Source organism: Rhynchophorus ferrugineus, unplaced genomic scaffold (assembly GCF_030347505.1).
Source record: "Rhynchophorus ferrugineus isolate W39M unplaced genomic scaffold, kcgeb_rfMv2 rfM10, whole genome shotgun sequence".
NCBI classification, from domain to species: Eukaryota; Metazoa; Arthropoda; class Insecta; order Coleoptera; family Curculionidae; genus Rhynchophorus; species Rhynchophorus ferrugineus.
The window spans coordinates 1,746,827-1,765,423 of record NW_027472589.1 but is presented as its reverse complement, the minus strand read 5'-3'; the positions used below and the strand labels follow the sequence as shown (position 1 = coordinate 1,765,423).

Here is an 18,597-nt window from a genome sequence, read left to right as displayed (position 1 = left end):
GGGACAGTATTAAGAGTAAAATAATTATAATTCGTATCAGGTCCTGCGTAAAACTTATAGAAGAAAGTTATTAAAGATGAATTAAGGGTAATACGCCCGTCGTTTGGTGAGCGCCGAAGTGAAAAGTAGGTCAAAAGCTGCTCATTTGACTTATTACAAAAACAATCTCGTTAAACATTAAAAATTATCGTGTGCTTACCTCGGTCGGTAAAGAGGAAGGAAGTGTTTTAACGTAATATCGCCGTTAATTTTTGTAATGAAATATGGATTTTGTAAGCTACCGGATTCAAATAGCGTTTTTAAATTAATTACCTCGTTGGCTAATAAATGCTGATACGTTTTTTTTTTAAATAAATAGGTTTTTTAATATAATACTTAATTTTTATTTGGTGGGGTAGAAATAGTTTAGTAAATATTGCAAACTGCAAAAACTCCCCCTTATCTCTCTTACTAGAACGATCAACGGTACCGCAAGAGTTCCATTTTTTCACCACCTCCTTTTTCGCTTGGCGTGCAGCTCACGTTTTATTTGTAATTCTAAAGAGTACACGAGATATGAATAGAATCAGGGGTAACCCACACACATTGGAATCTATAACAGATACATTTTATGTTGCAAATGATGGATTGTACGGGAAATCAATGTCAATTTGACTGCGTCAATTTAGTGTCAAAGTTGACGTTATCTCAGCGCGCGTTTGAATTCTTTCTTAATTAAGTTTCGAATAAAAGCGAATAAAAATTCATATCTTGACTGTCTTTGTTTCTTTAGAGTATAGTTTAAGATTTCCAGGTTGGTTTTTATTTGTTGTTAATTGGTTCAGACACATTTTGTGGTATAAAAGTAAATTGAAATAATACTGACAACTTAATCACGAGGTTAGTTGTCAGTGGTTGTCAAAAATCAGCTTTCTACTATTTTGACATATGGGGAATATATTTATTGATAAATTTAATTTATATAATCAAATTAAGGATAGCTTAATGTCTTGAACATAACTTTTCATACGTTAAGCCGTGTTAAAACAAACATGTAGACATTGCGTTACCTCGCGGAACGTATATATAACGAAACAATCACCCTGTTAAAAGCAAACAACGATTAAGACACATATGCATTTTAACGTGGACGTTTCGTAACCGTCTCCTTCCTCTAGCATGCAGCAAAACGAATCCTTATCATTTTTTTAATAATTAATAATCTCCAGACCTTTGCTTCGGTGGTTCTGCTTCCTTTTGCGACATTTTTCCATCAGATGGTCGCGATAACGACTTGCGCAAGGACATCTTTTAAAACTGGCGCTTTTATTGTTCATAGCCGCCTTAACCGTCGAGGAAAATAACGATAACTTCACGATTTTCGTCTAGAGATGATTTCAATTTTCGGTCAGGGATACTGGTTTTTATCAAAAATCTTTGATCAGTACAAAATATCTATTATATTAACTTCAGAGCATTTCTTAAGTGTCTGGTACTAATAATTATCTAGGAGTCAACCAAATTATTTATTATTCAACACAATTTATTTGTTTTATTAAACAAGTTGGTGTATTTTTCACTGTATACATAATATATCATATTTAATGGATATTTTCACGTAAGTGACGGAAAAATTGCACTCGATTGCAAATCATTAGAAAGTTGCAGGTACATAAATAATTATTATTTCGATAAATTGATCTAATTGCATAAGTAACTTCAACTAATGAATCCTGCACGCCTTGTCCCTCCTCTCACCCCACCCTCTCCTCGGACCGAAACTAAAAATCGCTGGAAGAAATTGATGATAACAACGAACTTTTTAATTTCGCGCTTCCGCGTGTATAATGTAGCCGACTAGATTTATATAATAACGAAAATAAGATTCGAAGCTGCCGGTTTCCTTTCTCCGCGCCTAATGGACGGAGCCCAGGCCTGCTCGGAGCCCACGGCAGCCTAGATATGAGCGTTTTCGATTCCTGTTTAATTAACTGGGGTGAATAATAAATAATTGGTAATAACGGGCGATGAATGCGTCGGTAACGAGATTATACGGGGCGTTAGTAAAAATCGCGGACCGCCCATCGAAAATATTTATCCGTTGGAACATTTCGTAGAACCGTGTTGAGAGTTGGTAAAAAACTCTAGGAACAGAAACGAAACAGACGACAGTAAAAGGACCTCAAGGGATTTTTAGTCACGTTTTTTTAGTCTGTCAAGCTAGTTTAGAATGAGCACATCGCACAGAATATCGCTAGAATAAAATTAATTGAAAAAATATAAAAAATTACCAGGTTAGATTTATATTAAAATCTCACATAATGACAGAAAATGTAAATCTAACACTGTTTTGATAGGATATGCTAAATTTGTACATAGCAAACTTACGTAACAAGTACTTAGATGCTACTAGATCATAATATAAAGTTATAAGAGGAGAACGCAGACGTTATTTAGCGAAGAAAAAAAGTTATATTAGTTCTTAATACAGGTGGAGTGAAGAGTGAAACAGATCCCAAGCAGTATGAAAGAGCCAGTTCAACCTCTATTCATTCCTGACCCATACTTTTTAATTCAATGAATCGCTGTTAATGGTCCAAAAATAGTAAAATAATGAATTTATTGGATATCTCGAAAACTCGTACAACCTAGAGCTTTTGATTGTTCGCATTCAATACCGTCTGTATGGAGAGCTCTTTTAGGATTTTTCCAGTAATTAAGTCAAAACCAGTAGCTTTTTAGAGTTGATTTCTTGAACTGTTGTTTGTTTTCTTACTTAACACTAACTTTCTTATGTGACAGATCCATTTGAAACTGAGTGTTAAGAAAGTTAACTATGTTATTTTCTTCTGTTGCGGATATTTCAGATGGGTACGGATTTAAATACTGTTTTTAAGTATTTAGAGAAAACTTCCGCTTTATCTTTATCATAACAAATGTTGACTTAAAACAGTAAGGTTTACATTATTTAACCAGCGATGTCTTGTTCTTGAAGCTAAAATACTAATTTGTACATCTAAGAGATTCATTCGATAATTAACAATCAGTATCGATAAAATTCATCTTTTGATTACAACAAATGATAATTAAAACGCTTCATGACAACTAACAAGACCTAGCCCAGCTCTATGCAAATTCTGTTTCAAAACCACAGTTAGGCATTTTTTTACTTTCAATCGTACGCAAGGCAGATGTCGTTTTCGACAACAATAAATGTTCAAGCTGGTAAAGTGTTACGTTATCCTACGACGCGTTCTACAGCGTTACTGTTGTTTTTCTCTCTTCACTTCTATACCAACCGCTAAAACATACCGATAACTTACTTTAGAACTTAATATTTTATATATTTTGTGAGCTAGAAAGTCAGAGATGAAGTTTTACGGGTTTTTAGTTTTCATTTTACGGGTGTATCACGTCCGCGTTTATTTTTTCTATAGGATATTTGGTCGTTCAATAAGTGTATTTGTTTGGTATTTGGATAATTTCTAATGGACTCAGTAGGTGCTATATTCACAAAAATGCGTTCAATACAACTTTTAAAAGATCTAATATGACTTTGTGCATTTCATTAATATGGACGTGACTTGAGCTTACCATCATGACTCCTAAATCAGTAAACATTGGTAATTAATAGTAGAACTTGGTTACTAGTTGGTTTGATGTTTTAGTGCAACCCCATATCTGAACACTATGGCACTATGGAGTCAATCATACTCATAAACCGATCTCTTTGATTTTAGATCAAGTTGAGAGTATCAAATCAAAAAAATATGATAAAACACATAGTTGGCGTTAGTTTTATTGCATTTGTGGCGACCGCTACGACCCTTTAGGCCACCACGCATTCACCTACAGCAAGTTCAAAGGTTGGCAATGCCGGTGGATTGGTACCTTCCGGTTCCCGACTATAAAAGACCACCACGACGACGTCTCGTTCTCTTCTTTTCTTTTCTCTACGCCCTTGTAACACTACCACTTCCACAACGCTACCGTACTTTCTTTATCTTAACCTAATATCCTGTCAATTCTCCCGTTGACCACATGTATCATTCAAAGTTAAAACAAACAAGTATTTCTTCAACCAGTGTTTTTAGCTCTGGTGCAAATTCCTTCCAAAAATAGTAGTAAGTGTTCGGAGAAACAACCGCATCGACAGCCACACGTATCGACCGACCGACCGACCCGACGAGCGTTCCTACAATTGGTGACCCCGACGTGATCAAAGTGCCTAACAAGTAAACCAGCTCAACATAAGCCACCCGACAGGTGCTTGACAAGTGCATGGAAGGATAACACGAGGAATGGAACTCATCAACATCACATGGTCGACATTATCCCACGAGACGTCCTGTTAGACAAAAACCACAGAAGCCCATCACACATAACATCAAGACATGAACACCCTTGCGACGAAACGGGACACGTAAGGCACCAAACTTATGGGTACCCTTAAACAAATCGGAACGACGTCCTGCTACAACTTCGGTGGCAGCTGATCCCGTAAAACTCCTGACTAACATTGGATCCCCATCTCATCAGCAGTTCCTGGGCGATTATTTGCGTGATTGCGGGTGCACTCAGGAACCTGCACCACATGGAGGTACGTTCCACGGCAGCTCCACTAGTAGGGGAGTGATGTAGCGACCACTACGACCCTTTAGGCCACCACACATTCACCTACAGCAAGTTCAAAGGTTGGCAACGCCGGTGGATTGGTACTTTGTGGTTCCCGGCTATAAAAAACCAACACGGCGACGTCTCGCTCTCTTCTTTTCTTTTCTCTACCCCTTTGTAACTGTACCACTTCCACAACGCTACCGTACTTTCTTTATCTTAACCTAACATCCTGTCAATTCTCCCGTCGACCACATATATCATTCAAAGATAAAACAAACAAGTATTTCTTCAACCAGTGTTTTGGTCGTAGAAATATCGATGATACAGAACGCAGTGGGGGTCCAAATGTGGTGGTGACACCAGAAAACATCAAACAAATCCACAAAATCGTTTGTAATGATGGAAAAGTGAAGTTGCGGAAGATATCAGAAGGATCTGTTGGTTTTCTATTGCAAGACCACTTGACTATCAGAAAACTCTGTTCAAAGTGGGTGCCGCGTTTGCTCACTGCTGTCCGAAAACAAGAACGTGTTCACGATTCTGAGCAGTGTTCGGCCATATTTAAACGTAACAAATCGGATTTTTTGCATCGATATGTAACAATGGTTGAAATATGGATCCATCACATCACTCCGGAATCAAAACGGTCTTCATCTGAGTAGAAAACAACTGGTGAACCGCGTCCACAGCGCCGGAAGGCACAGAAATCGGCTGGAAAGTTTATGGACTTGATATTTTGGGATGTACGGGGTGTAATACTCATCGAATATCTTTAGTAGAAGTTTGTAGAAGGTAGTAGATTGAAGGTCCAAAATTGCCACCGCATATGGCAAAGAAAAAAAAAGTGTTTCATCAAGACAACGCACCGTGTCACAAGTCAATCAACACAATCAGAAAACTACGTGAATTGAACTTCGAATTGCTCCCACATCCACATTATACGCCAAATTTGACTCCCAGCGACTACTGGCTGTTCGCAGACCTCAAAAAAATGTTCATTGGTAAGAAATTTCGCTAGAATGAAGAAGTTATGGCTGAAACTGAGGCCTATTTTGAGGCAAAAGATAAATCGTTTTACAAAAGTGGTATTGAAATGATGAAAATGATGGAGTATGGCTCTTGATAAAGACTACATTGATGAATAAGCCCATATGCTATATGCAAGCACCTAATATAAATATTTTAACGGAAAGAATTCTACAGGAGATCGTTGTAAGATAAAGATGTGAAATTTAAACATTTTTTCAATTAGTTATCGGTAAATCTATGGGTTTCGAGTGCCGTCAAGTGCCGTGTAGCTATGATTAATAAGCCGGTACTTGTAAAAGAGTGGTCCGCAGCGTCCGTCTGACGTTCTCAGCCCGGGCGAATTCGAATTTTTCCTCTTAATAATCCGATAAATATTAATGTTCTCAGCGCCGTAACGGTGTAGCGTCTGATTTGACGAAATCGCCGGGCCATAAACGTCGGTTTGTGTTCTGTTTCCATTACCGTTATCCGATTCCGGCCCCCGACGTATTTGTCCTGGTCGCATTCGCGAGAAAAGGAACACGTCGACCCGTTTCCATCACCCACTAACCGGCAAAACCGCGAACAATGCCTCTCATTGCCGTTTTTGGGCCGATGACTTATAAATCGAAACCTATCCGGAATGACAATTGAAAACCCCCATTGATACCGCATCGGTGACAATCCTTTCTTAACAACAAGAACGTTTCTCTTTTTCGTTCCAAAACAGTCGTATTTTTTCGAAATACGATTTAGAGTTTAGACGGTTAACGTCTTGGGGCCTGCTGTCTCAACTATCTATCTACCTCAACTATCTCTATCCCAATAACAAAAGAAATAGTACTTGGAACATTTAAGACATAAGGCTGTAGAAAATGTACTACTGACAGTCTGGCATATTAACCTCCAACCTTAAAAATCTTCAAGTGAACCAAGCTTCAATGTTTTCCATTCTATTTCAAGGCTGTGGAGCGACTGTATGATCAACGAACTGTAATTTTGATGAGATATAATCACATAAAGGACATCGAATCATATGTGTATCTGTATTTGTACTTTCGCATCTTGGTTGGAAGGTTCTTATGCAATTAACTTATAGTCCGGACCTAGTAAAAAGTGATTACTACTTGTTACTGTCTATGTCAAATTAGACAATTATCATGGCAAAAGATATATCTTTGCCTAAGGCTGTAGAAAAAGTAAAGTAAAGAAAAAGAAAAAGTTATTAGCTCTAGATCGGTCCATCTCAATTTTGCGTTGTGGCGAAATGACAAAAACCTAATAATATTATTTAAAAAGTGCATAAAATTAATAACTTTCATAGGTAAAGCCACGCTAAGACTTAATTACTTTCCTAGTGCTTGGAATGGGGCTCAAATCATTATGATTCTTAAAAGCTGGGAAAAATCAGAAAACGTCTCCTCTTATTGTCCTATAAGCCTGTTTACCTGTGATCTCTAAGCTTTTTCAAAGACTATACATTGAAAGACTCAAAGTAATCGCAGATGAGAGAAATATTATTCCAAATCATTAATTTGGCTTTCATAATAAACACGGAACAACAGAACAAATACGTAGATTAGTCAACAAAATTAATAAAAACCTAAATGATAAAAGATATTGCTCGCTGCATTTCTCGATATACGCACTTTCAACCGCTGAAATCGTACCTCATAGACAGACATTTTATTGTCAAACAGGGTGACGAATACAGTGACCTACACCCAATATATTCGGGTGTTCCGCAGGGCAGTGTTCTTGGCCCATTGTTACACTACTGTAAGTATATATGCAGATGATACAGCGGTTTTATCATCACACGAAATTCCAATATCAGCCTCTAACTTCATCTTAACAAAGTCGAATTGTGGTTCAAAATGTGGCGTATCAAAGCAAATGAGACAAAATATATCCAGGTGACATTCACCCTTTGTAGAAGAACATGTCCCTTAGTAAAATTGAATAATCATGAACTTCCGAAAGCAGACAACGTTAAATATCTGGGAATGCATTTTGATCGACGTTTGACACGAAAAAAACATATAGTGACAAAACGCAAACAGCTTGGGCCTAAACTAAATCAAATAATAGGGCGAAAATCTAAATTATCATTAGATAACAAGGTTTTTCTGTATAAGTCAATACTTCGGTCTATTTGGACCTATGGAACTGAGGTGTACTATTAGCAAATCTAACATAGCTATCCTCCAGACGTTCCAGAATAATGTGTTGTGAGACATCGTCGATGCCCCATAATACGTCTCCAAAAAACTGATTCAGCGCAATAACCCCTTAATACCCATAACGACTGTGATTTGAAGTGTTAGTGCGAAGAACTCTAAAAGACTGTTAGTGCATCCCAATGCACTGGTCAAACAGTTAAAAGTGCGCAATGACAGTGACTCAAATGCAAACTATCATACGAACTGATTAATAGACACATAAAGTGAGATATAATAATCTCTAGAATAAGTTAGAATAGTCTTTAGAATAAGTTAGAATAGTATCTAAACTAAGATTTAGATTAAGTTCTAAAGCAGATCACATACTGCTTCAGTTAAGATAATTATATAGTATAACGGAAATCATGTAATAATACTTATTGCCCACAAGCAGATTGTTAAAGCACTAAGAGATTAATAAAACAAGTCAACATATCCCTAACTATAAACAAAAGACGAAGCATTTTAGAAGATAGGACACATGTGGATAATATAACTTTGTAAATGCATTTTATTAAGGGTCATTCGACCTTCAATCTTGTGGTTATATTGCAACAAATTATCGATGGTGCTTGTAATTCGGTGCAAATAAGATTTTAATCGATACTTTATACCTGATAGATAAAATTGATAAAAATGGTCCAAGCACGATGATATTGCATCATAAACTCATTAAAAATAGTTTATTTCCCATACCGACCAGACATTATTCATTCTGATTATATGTCTAGATTCATAGAGTATCGAAGATATCAAGCATTCACGCGATAAAAATGAAATATTTTATATACAGTGTCTTCCTAATATTCTCAATACAAGTACAAGAAAACCGCAAAGCAAAATCGTCCATCGGTTTAAATCGCACTATTTCTACGACCAAGCGATCGCGAGTTCGTTGAAGCGCGAAAGAAAACAGCATTCTACACATCGCGCGCACGTAAATCTTCGGCCCAACAACATTAGAAACAAACAATCGTGAGAAAAGCCGACAATGAATCAAACAATTACAAAATAGAAAATCGTCTGATCTACGGGTAATGTATATCGCTAATTATAATTGGAGAAAAAATAGAAAGTATTCGCTTAAATGGGTCTCAGCCTAGATCGATTCAGCAGACATGCCATGCGTCTGGAGCGTATACTTCGGATCGGATGGAAAATGCATTTTAAATTGGCGAACGTTTGGTTCACGAGCAGATATATATGTTTGGTTATACTCTCACTAGCTGATAATCTCTTAATTATCAAGGATTTATGACTACAAGATAGTTACCGGTTAATTACTAGTTACTTACAAGTTATTTGACAAGCAATTGCTACTAGCTAATCCCCATTTCTTATTTAATTACAGCAATTATCAGCTACTTTATTGTAGCTGATGCTGTAAGTATTTGTTATTAATTATATCATTAATCATCAATAAATATTCAATAAAAATCTAACGAGTAATTTATTAGCTAACTATTAATCAGTCTAATAGATTCTTATGCCATTTTGTTAATTATCAGCTGATATATTGGTAGTACTTTTCATTATAAACAGAAAAATCCACCTTATGCTTGAACTTGACCGGTTTATCATCAGTTAAGTACAATATATGTAACAAGTAATTATTAATAGCTATTGTATATGCTTTAGTTAACAACAATAATCTTTTTGCCTGCGTAGTTGGAGGGTGGCTATAACAAATATATTAGCTAATATGTGTTTATTGTATAATTAGATTCAATAATACTTGCTTTTTATCAGGTTGTTAATTAGCTAGTTATACATTAAATATTACGCGTTATTTATTACTTAGCTAATTCGTATACATATTTTCAGCTAGTAATCATTCATTCAGCTATAATAAATTTTGTTTAGAAAACTTGAATTTAATTTCTAATTTTAGAAATTCATTAGCTAATTAACAAACAGTCAAACAGTTTCTATTATTAATTGTATACCATTTTGTTAATTATTAGCTGTTATATTGGTAATACTTTTGATTACAAACAGAAAAATCCCCCTTATGCTTGAAACTGACCGCTTTATTATCAGTTAAGCACAATATCTGTAATAAATAATTATTAACAGCTGTCGTATATCCTTTAGTTAATAATAATAATCTTTTTGCCTCCGTGTTGTTTATTAGCTAGTTATTTATTATAATAATTACTACATATTATTTACTATTTATCTACTCGACTGGTAACTATTTTGTTAGCTAATCATCAGCTAATTTTAAAAAAGGTTAAGTTAAAATTATTTTATTTTGTAAATAGTTAATAATTTAATAACATCTTGTAAGCAGTTTTGATATTTTTATTGTCATCATTTTCTGACAATATAAATTTTTGTTAATTATTAGCATATCTACAATTTCATTATAATTATCAGTTAATTAGCTTTAAGTTACGAGTTAGTTGGAATGTGGTTGTAACAAATGTATTAGCTAATATGTGTTTATTGTATAATTAGATTCAATAGTACTTGCTTTTTTGCAAGTTGTTAATTAGCTAGTTATACATTAAATATTACGCGGAATTTATTACTTAGCTAATTCGTATATATATATATATATATATTGTTAGCTAGCAATCATTCATTCAGCTATAATAAATATTGTCTAGAAAACTTGAATTTAATTTCTAATTCTAGTAATTTGTTAGCTAATTAACAAACAATCAAACAGTTTCAATTACTAATTGAATATTATTTTGTTAGTTATTAGCTGACACATTGCTAATATTTTTGTTAAAAATAGACAAATGCCGTATTATATATTTACTAACTGATTATTTTTTACTTATTACTGCAATTAATTAGTTACTACTAATACATGTACTTTTAATGGATAACTATTAATTAATATTAATGGATAACACGTAATTGATTGGTTACAATTTAATTAACAATTTCTTCAAGATAGTTAATAATAAATTATCAAAAATCAAAAATGTATTAGCTAATCCGTGTTAATTCGATAGATTCTATTGGTTCCCAGCTATTTTTTAGCTAATTATATATAAAACATTGCCTGTTATTTATTAATAAACTAATCTGTGCCAGTATTATGGAATAATCAGTAAATTTTAATCAAACAATATATTAAATAAACTATTTAACTTTTTATTTTCCAACCTAGTGATTTATTAACTAATTGCCGATCAATCAAAGGTCCTGTTGCATTTTAATAGCCTTTTATTAATTTCCACCGGCTATACTTTAATAATAAATTCATTTATAAACTGAAAAATGTTTTATTACACTCTGTCTTGCTTATAATTTGTTAATTATTGTTGAATTTAGAACCACAAGCTTTTTGCTCTTTTATTTCAGTAGTTTGCATCTATTTTATGTTTTGGCAGTTAATTATTACCTGTTATTATTTTTATTTAATAATTTTTATCTTTCTAGTTATTTGTTAATGAATTAAAATCATTAGTGGTATGATTAATTATTAGTTTTTACATATTTACAATGCCAATAAGACTTAGCTAATTATATTTACTCTTCAATATTTCAGCTTGAACTGTATAATTTTTAATCATCTGTATGCTCTTTAGCTAATTGTTTTTGATGTATCTTATCTTTTTTGTAATTCTCATTTTTTCTATTAAATTTTATGTTTTTGTTAATCTCGTATTAACAGTTACAATCGCTGTTGGTGACTAATAATCAAAATGCTGTTGAGAGCAATTGAGTGTTGTTGATTTATATAAAAAGGAGACAAATAAAGCTAAATTCAAACCCATCATTGTTAAAAATCACCATTGACTGTATTTTATGTGTTTGAATAGAGTATTGATTAAAATATAATAACGATTAATAACAGTACTGTTGAAAACAATTGAGTGTTGTTGATTGAGATAAAAAGGAGACAAATAAAGATAAAATCAAACACATAGTTGTTAAAAATCATCATTGATTGTATTTTATGTGTTTAAACAGTATATTAATCAAACGATGATAGTGATTGGTAGCATACATTCTTTGTTATCGAGTTTTTTTTTATGGAATTTGCACCAGATCATGACCAACACGAACATTTTTCCCCTGAAGATCGGCGAGGAAGTACGCGAGAAGTCAAGAAAAAATCCGACAAGAGAGAGAGAGAGAAAAAAATCGACGCTGGTAATTTCACGAACTTTCGTTAATCAAAATCGATCGTCGGACGTCGTCTTCGAGTCCCGGGGGCCCGCTTCCTTCCACCTGTTTCGCGCCTCCGGCACTACACCGTCTCTTCGACACTTGGTCAGAACTAGAACGCCAGTTCTCGAACGGCTTTCTTCGAAACACGAAGACGGTAACGGCGGCGGTACCACGACCGGAACGTTCTTCTCTCAGCGATATGTTGTGTGAAAGAAAACCGCCCTTTATAGGGGTGGCAATATTATGTGGATTGATTGCTTTAGTTTGCGGTAAGTTTTGACGTTGGTGGTAAGAGAGGATGGTGTATAAATAGTCTAGATGCTCGATTGAGCAGTTTTCTTAAATAAGTATGTTTAGGAATAAATATTGCGGTTATCAACAATTTTTTAATGGGGTTGATATATCTTCAATCATTCGACGAATGAATCCATCAGGCACTAGAATGAATAGCACTATAGGTGTGCTTAGTGATATGTCATCGACATTCTAACAAGAATAAATATTATTAGGCCTATAAATTAGTTTAAAAGTTTTTTTTGTTCATTTAAAGCTTTATTGTGTGGTACAAAGTATTTTATTCAAAGTATTGTTCATTGATAGCCGCTATTTTTTCTTATCTTCCAGACAATTTATAGATGCCATCTCCAAATAGCGATGTACCTTTTGTAGCTATCCACGAATTGATCGAAGAACAAATAGTAATCAGGAGCAAGGCCTGGAGAATCACTTCCCATTTGAACGTTTCCAACAATGTTCTCGCAGGTTTTGCAACATGTGGTCGGGAATTGTTATGCTGAAGAATAACATTGTTGTGTCTTTGCTCGTATTCCGGCTGTTTATCGCGCTTGGCTTGGCTCAAACGTATCAATTCTAGTTGATAGCGATCCAAATTAATCAAATCTTTTTCTTAAATTTATGTGGCTGTCGAGAACGCCCTTTGTGTTTGGTATCAAAATGACCACTTTTAAAACGTTGAAACCAGTATCCACACTTTGAAATGGATGGAGCACGGTTGCTACAAGCTTCACACAGCATTCGATGATCTTCAGCAGCCTTTTTCTTCAGATTGAAGTCAAAAAGTACAAATTCCCGCAAACTCGATTTACTCGATACAAATTCAGACATTTTTAACGCACTGAAAAGTTTTTTTGTTCACACTTGGACGCAATGGCGCAATGATACAGTGAAGAGTCTAAATATCTTCAACATGAAGTTGATTACAAATGTACCCGGTGCGATTTAATACACAGTAACACCATCTGTTGTAAATCCTTTAAAATTAATATATAGGCTTGCAGAAGTATAAAGAATAACCACTTTTTTAAAATTGTGTTTCGATATCATTCAAAATATATTTATTTCGTTAATAAAATTTAAAACCTTTTCGATTTTTTTAAATTACTTAATTATTATATTGTTACTAGTCGTTTCCGACTAACTTATGAATTGTCTTTATGATAACGTAAATCTAGGTATATAACTAGGAGGCCCTATCTCAGTCTCTGGTTAAATAATGTTTATACATGTCACTGCTGTATTTTTTATTATATGCACCTCACTACACATCACTACACAGGATCAGATGGTTTAATTCTTTTGAGTCTGTGCCCTGCTCTGGTGGTACCCAAAAGTTGCGATACTTCAAATATTTTCATAAGAATGGAGTCTTTCCTCATATCCCCTTGCAATTCTTTTAATTTGGTTTCTTCACTATTGTCTTCCACAGCTATTTTGCAGTATCATCAGCAAATGTAGCCATCGTAATATTCTCCATTTGTGGTATATCACAAGTGTAGAGTAGGTAAAGCATTGGCCCCAGTACACTTCCTTGTAGTACACCTGCTTTAGCTTCTTTTATTGTACAATAAGCTCCTTATTGTTTAACTCTAAACATTCTGGCTGTAAATACGATTTTAGTAGTTCAGTATGTTGTTTTGGTAACATTTTCTGTAGTTTATGAACAAGGCCTTCATGCCAAATCTTATTGAGGGCTTGTACTACATCTAAGAATATAGCTGGGTATACATTTTTACTTTCGTACGCTTTTTCAATAAGATCTGTTATTTTGTGGACCTGGTCCATTGCTGAATGCTTGTTAATAAATCAAGCTGGTGTATTTTCGAATTCAAACACTATTTACTTGAATTTATTTTACTACTTTAATAAGAAGTTGATGGTTTAAATAAGCATTTTTTTGCATTAATGATATAGCTAAGTTTTAATTAAGATGTCTTCTTGATATTCTCGTTCTTCGTTTTCAGAACTTGAACTACGATGTTTTCAAAGGCGGAAAAACGGTTTAAATCGGACTAGTGGACACTAAATCGTCATAGGTTGTGGGTTATATTGTATGCTTTTGGGCAGTGAAACCGCATGTGACGTCAGTTTCCATTCATCATATATAATTCTCTCATAATTTTCACCGACGAGATGCATTTTTTAATTTTCTGTGAAGTGGCCAACTGTAATCATTCTCTATGATGATGTTCCATCGTTTTACCATTATTTTTAAGACCTAATCATTTAAGTTTTCAGGAAGTAAGTCACGATAGTTTTTGGAATTTGATTTTTTGGGTTCATTAGGTAACTAAAAGTTGTCAACTTGTCTATCACATTAGCGTTATAGTTACAAAAACTTCTTCAAGTGATAACCTAACCATTCTTTTTTTTATAATCCTGGTTGTTTTTGATAAATTTTCTATATACATATTTGAGAAAATCACCATCTTTAGGCAAAACTCATACAAATTATTTAATTAAGCTCATATTTTCTTCTGGTGAAGGTAGAAGAATATCGTTGAAGTCTGCTATAGTTTTGTATAGAATATTCTTCTTATGAAGTCAATTTTTCCTACAGGCCATTAATTTTTAGACCAACATTGATCCCTTGGTTGACCATTCCACTAATATGAAAACTTTATTGACCAAAGAGCCTGGAGATAGCTTTAGTTCTCCATATAACATTCAAGCATAAGCTGTAGAGTTAATTTTCTATAAAACTATTAATATCGGATCGTTTATTGGAATTAAGATTTTTGTTAGTTTTCTTTATGTGGGCTGATTGGGGACCATACAATGAACCATATTGTATTTGATACTGAGTAAATCTGAGAAATTGGAGTATGATACTGCTTCTATGGTGAAAGCTCTTGAAGAGCTGAACTATTGGTTTAAATACAGTAGAAATTTTAAAAGTAAACTGCAAGATGTATTGATAATATGTCAAAATCATCAAATATCAAGCAGGTTGTTGGCCATATCGAAAAAAAAACCCGTGTTGTTCATCTCGGTGTCCGACAAATAGTTATGTTTATTTTGTTTATATCGATCTGGACCGCGCGAAAATGCTCTTGCCGTAGTTTAACTAACGGTCCGACGAACTATAGCGAACAAATAACGTCGGTTACGATTTTAAATGTAAACGTTTGATAACCAGACAGCTCCATCAGATCTAACCGTTTCTTTCTACCGTTTTAATTAAAGTTATTTCGCCATTGCGCGTGTTATCGACGTACCTCGTGAAAGTATCAGGCCAGATCGGTGGCGTTATCATCTTCGAATCGTCGATTTTGGTGCAGTTCGAAAACACGCCTTTGGGTTGGTTTAACTCTTGTTTTGGGAGGTTTATGAACAACTAGCTATCAGTGGTTATACAAAATAGCTTCCAAACTATCACTTTTTTTTTGTATTTTGTGTAGGTTGGCACAAGAAGCTCATTAGACAGATTGAAATTGGATAAAAATAGGGTTTCTTTCATTACTTCGTGTTTTATTCTAGTGCATATATAGCTGATCGACTAAAGCCTTTCTTTCTAACCAACTTCGAATTATACCCAATAATTTATCAGGGTTCTAAATTTAGTTTTTTTTGCAAATATTACAATATTATTTTGAAAATTTCTGTATATTATTATTTAACGAACTACGAACGAACGAACGTCCATTGTCAGCCACTGCCTTTTTACATTTTTTTCCTATAAAAATTGAATTTTACGATTTTAATCTTCAGCTTTTATTCAAATGTTATCGAACCTAATCTATCTGTTATACTCGATTATTTTAACATTTCTCTATATAAAATAATAGTATTTCATTTAGTTTTTTTGAGTTATTCAGTGTATATAAACGCTCAATGGTAAAAAGCATTATGGAGGACCAAAAACACAATGAATTGGCATACTAATTAGACAAAAATTTAGCTCTAACTATTTAAGAAGCTTCAGGTAGCTTAGAAATTGATGAATCAGTTGTTTGCATGCATTTATATGTGATGGAAATGATCCAGAAGTGCGGGAAATAGCTATTAAACGAATTCACTAAAAGTGTCATTACTTGGCAGGAAAAAAGGAATAGTTTTCAGTTATGTATTGTGACTGGAGACAAAAAGTTGATTTACTATGATAATAAGAGCAAAAAATCATGGATTAGTTTAAGAGAGCCATCAAAATCGACAGCGGAGCAGAATATTCATGACCATAGAGTCTTGTTTTGCGTATGGTAAGATTAGCAAGGTATTACAAGCTGCTAAAACCGTACGAAACTGTATCTTCAGGGACTACCATTGTCATTTGAATAAAATTAGTAACGTAGAGCAACAGAAAAGACCAGCAATAGCCAGTAACACAGAAAATCATCGTTTTGCATGACAACGTTCAACTACATGTTGCTAGAGCTGTAAAGGATACACTGTTGCAGCTCGAATGGGAAGTGGTGATGATTGATGATGATTTTGTTTGGTTTGTGTGATCTATATTAAAAACATCAGTTCTGGGACTTCGAAACCAATATTAACACATTTTTATCGATATGTTGATTGTAGGTTTGTTATAGCACCCATTAACTTAAGCAGCTTTTTTTGAATCAAATAAGATTAAGTAACCCTCTCTGCTGTACTCTAAAGGATATTGATAGCATGTGGTACTAATTCGTAGAAATAGACTCTTTACAATGAATCTAACTATGGGAATATTGGTCTCTATGGCCTTACGCTATGTTTACATACGAATGTTGCCATAGTTTTGTATTGTTAATTTCTGACGTATTTGTTCTTCTTGATTTATTGATTGTTCAGCTAACATAGCGTGGAATTCTACATCTTCATTCTACTATCAAGGCTGATCACTACGATTGAAAGAATCGCCTCTAAAAACGACAATGAAAATATATGAATATATGAAATATAGTTTTAAGTACATTGTTTTGAGCTACCAAACTTGCTACTAAATACATGACCTAATTATCACCACTAATGAATATTTGCTTCTACAAGCTTTTGTGTTCACTGCGTTTGAGATGCGTACGTCAAATATTGATTCTTTGAGTTAACTGAATCGTTGGGACCCAGATATATCGAGATATATACTCGCTAATAACAGTTCAATATATTTAAAGTGCTTTTCAATTATTGTATGTGATATATTTAACATCCTCCGTTATATATATGCACTATATGTTGGAGTCAAACAGGTGCTAGACGAGCCGGAAATGGAAATAGACCGCGACGGCCCTTGGTAGGGAGTTCTAACGTATTTTCTTTCATTTCCGTTAACGGGGATTGGCGTCAAAAATGGCTTAATATTATTAGATTGGCATGGACGTGATACATATATTATTATTTATTTTATGAACAAATATGTTAGGTGTATAATATGAACACCATGTAATAGAGTACATTTTGCTGCTTATCGGTAACACTGCTACCGTGTAAATAAGTCTTGGACTGAGAAGCATCAGAATATCATCACACGTCTTCCATGGCCACCGCAATAGTTAGAATAGGTTTCCATCGCCAACATCAGTGAACCAAATGGCGTATGTTTCATCCGTTGGAACATTCCGTTGGAAACCGGATTTATTCTGCGAAGCATTGCAATTGTTTTAAAACAAATGGCGATTCAACAGCTTATATTATCTTGTCCATCCCTTATATATGGGACAAACCATCAACTTACAACTATAATTCGCCATTCTAACGCGCCACAATAGCCATATTAGATTTCCATTGCCAACATTGTTGAACTAATTGGCTTATGTTTCTTCCGTTGGAACATTCCGTTGGAAACCGCATTTATTCTGCAAAGTATTGCAATTGTTTTAAACGCAAATGGTGATTCAACAGCTTATATTATTTTGTCCATCCTGTATATATGGGATAAACCATCAATTCACAACTATAATTCGTCATTCTAACGCGCGTCATTTGCAAAGAGAAAATATGTTTATTACTTCGCGAAAATTGAACATGAATTCCAAGTCGCAAGAGTAAAAGTCGACGCGGAAATGACCGGTCAAGATGAAATAACCTTATTAAAGCTAGATATCACACGAAAACAAATACCGCCGAATACTACGAATGGTACCGGTTGGGTTATATTCTCGCCCATGCCGTCGCCACTTTCTCGCCGATCCTTGTATACGATGACATGGACAACATACCGAACGTATGCTCGCTATTATCTTGGTCGTTTGAACCGCCAGATTATTTAGTAGGTCACTGGTACATCGACAACAATACGGCCGAAGCGTTTCCTAGCCGTGAACTGAGTCACGAGGAAAATATTATCGATGAAAAATGCATTTTCGTCGAGTTTTCTTGCGTGATATTGTTATTAATTGTTTTATTTTACGTTTTTCATGCA

General features: G+C 34.3%; 1 protein-coding gene across 2 annotated transcripts in view; it reads left to right on the top strand.

Annotated features, from left to right (window-relative positions):
* Positions 1 to 12,054: 12,054 nt before the first annotated feature.
* The window catches only part of LOC143204348 (uncharacterized), a 40,296-nt gene continuing 33,753 nt past the window's right edge, over positions 12,055 to 18,597 (top strand). For both annotated transcript variants that reach the window (XM_076416930.1, XM_076416931.1), the window contains exon 1: positions 12,055 to 12,229. In XM_076416930.1, the coding sequence (XP_076273045.1) occupies positions 12,160 to 12,229 (70 nt within the window). In that variant the 5' untranslated portion in view covers positions 12,055 to 12,159. The remainder of the gene's footprint in view (positions 12,230 to 18,597) is intronic.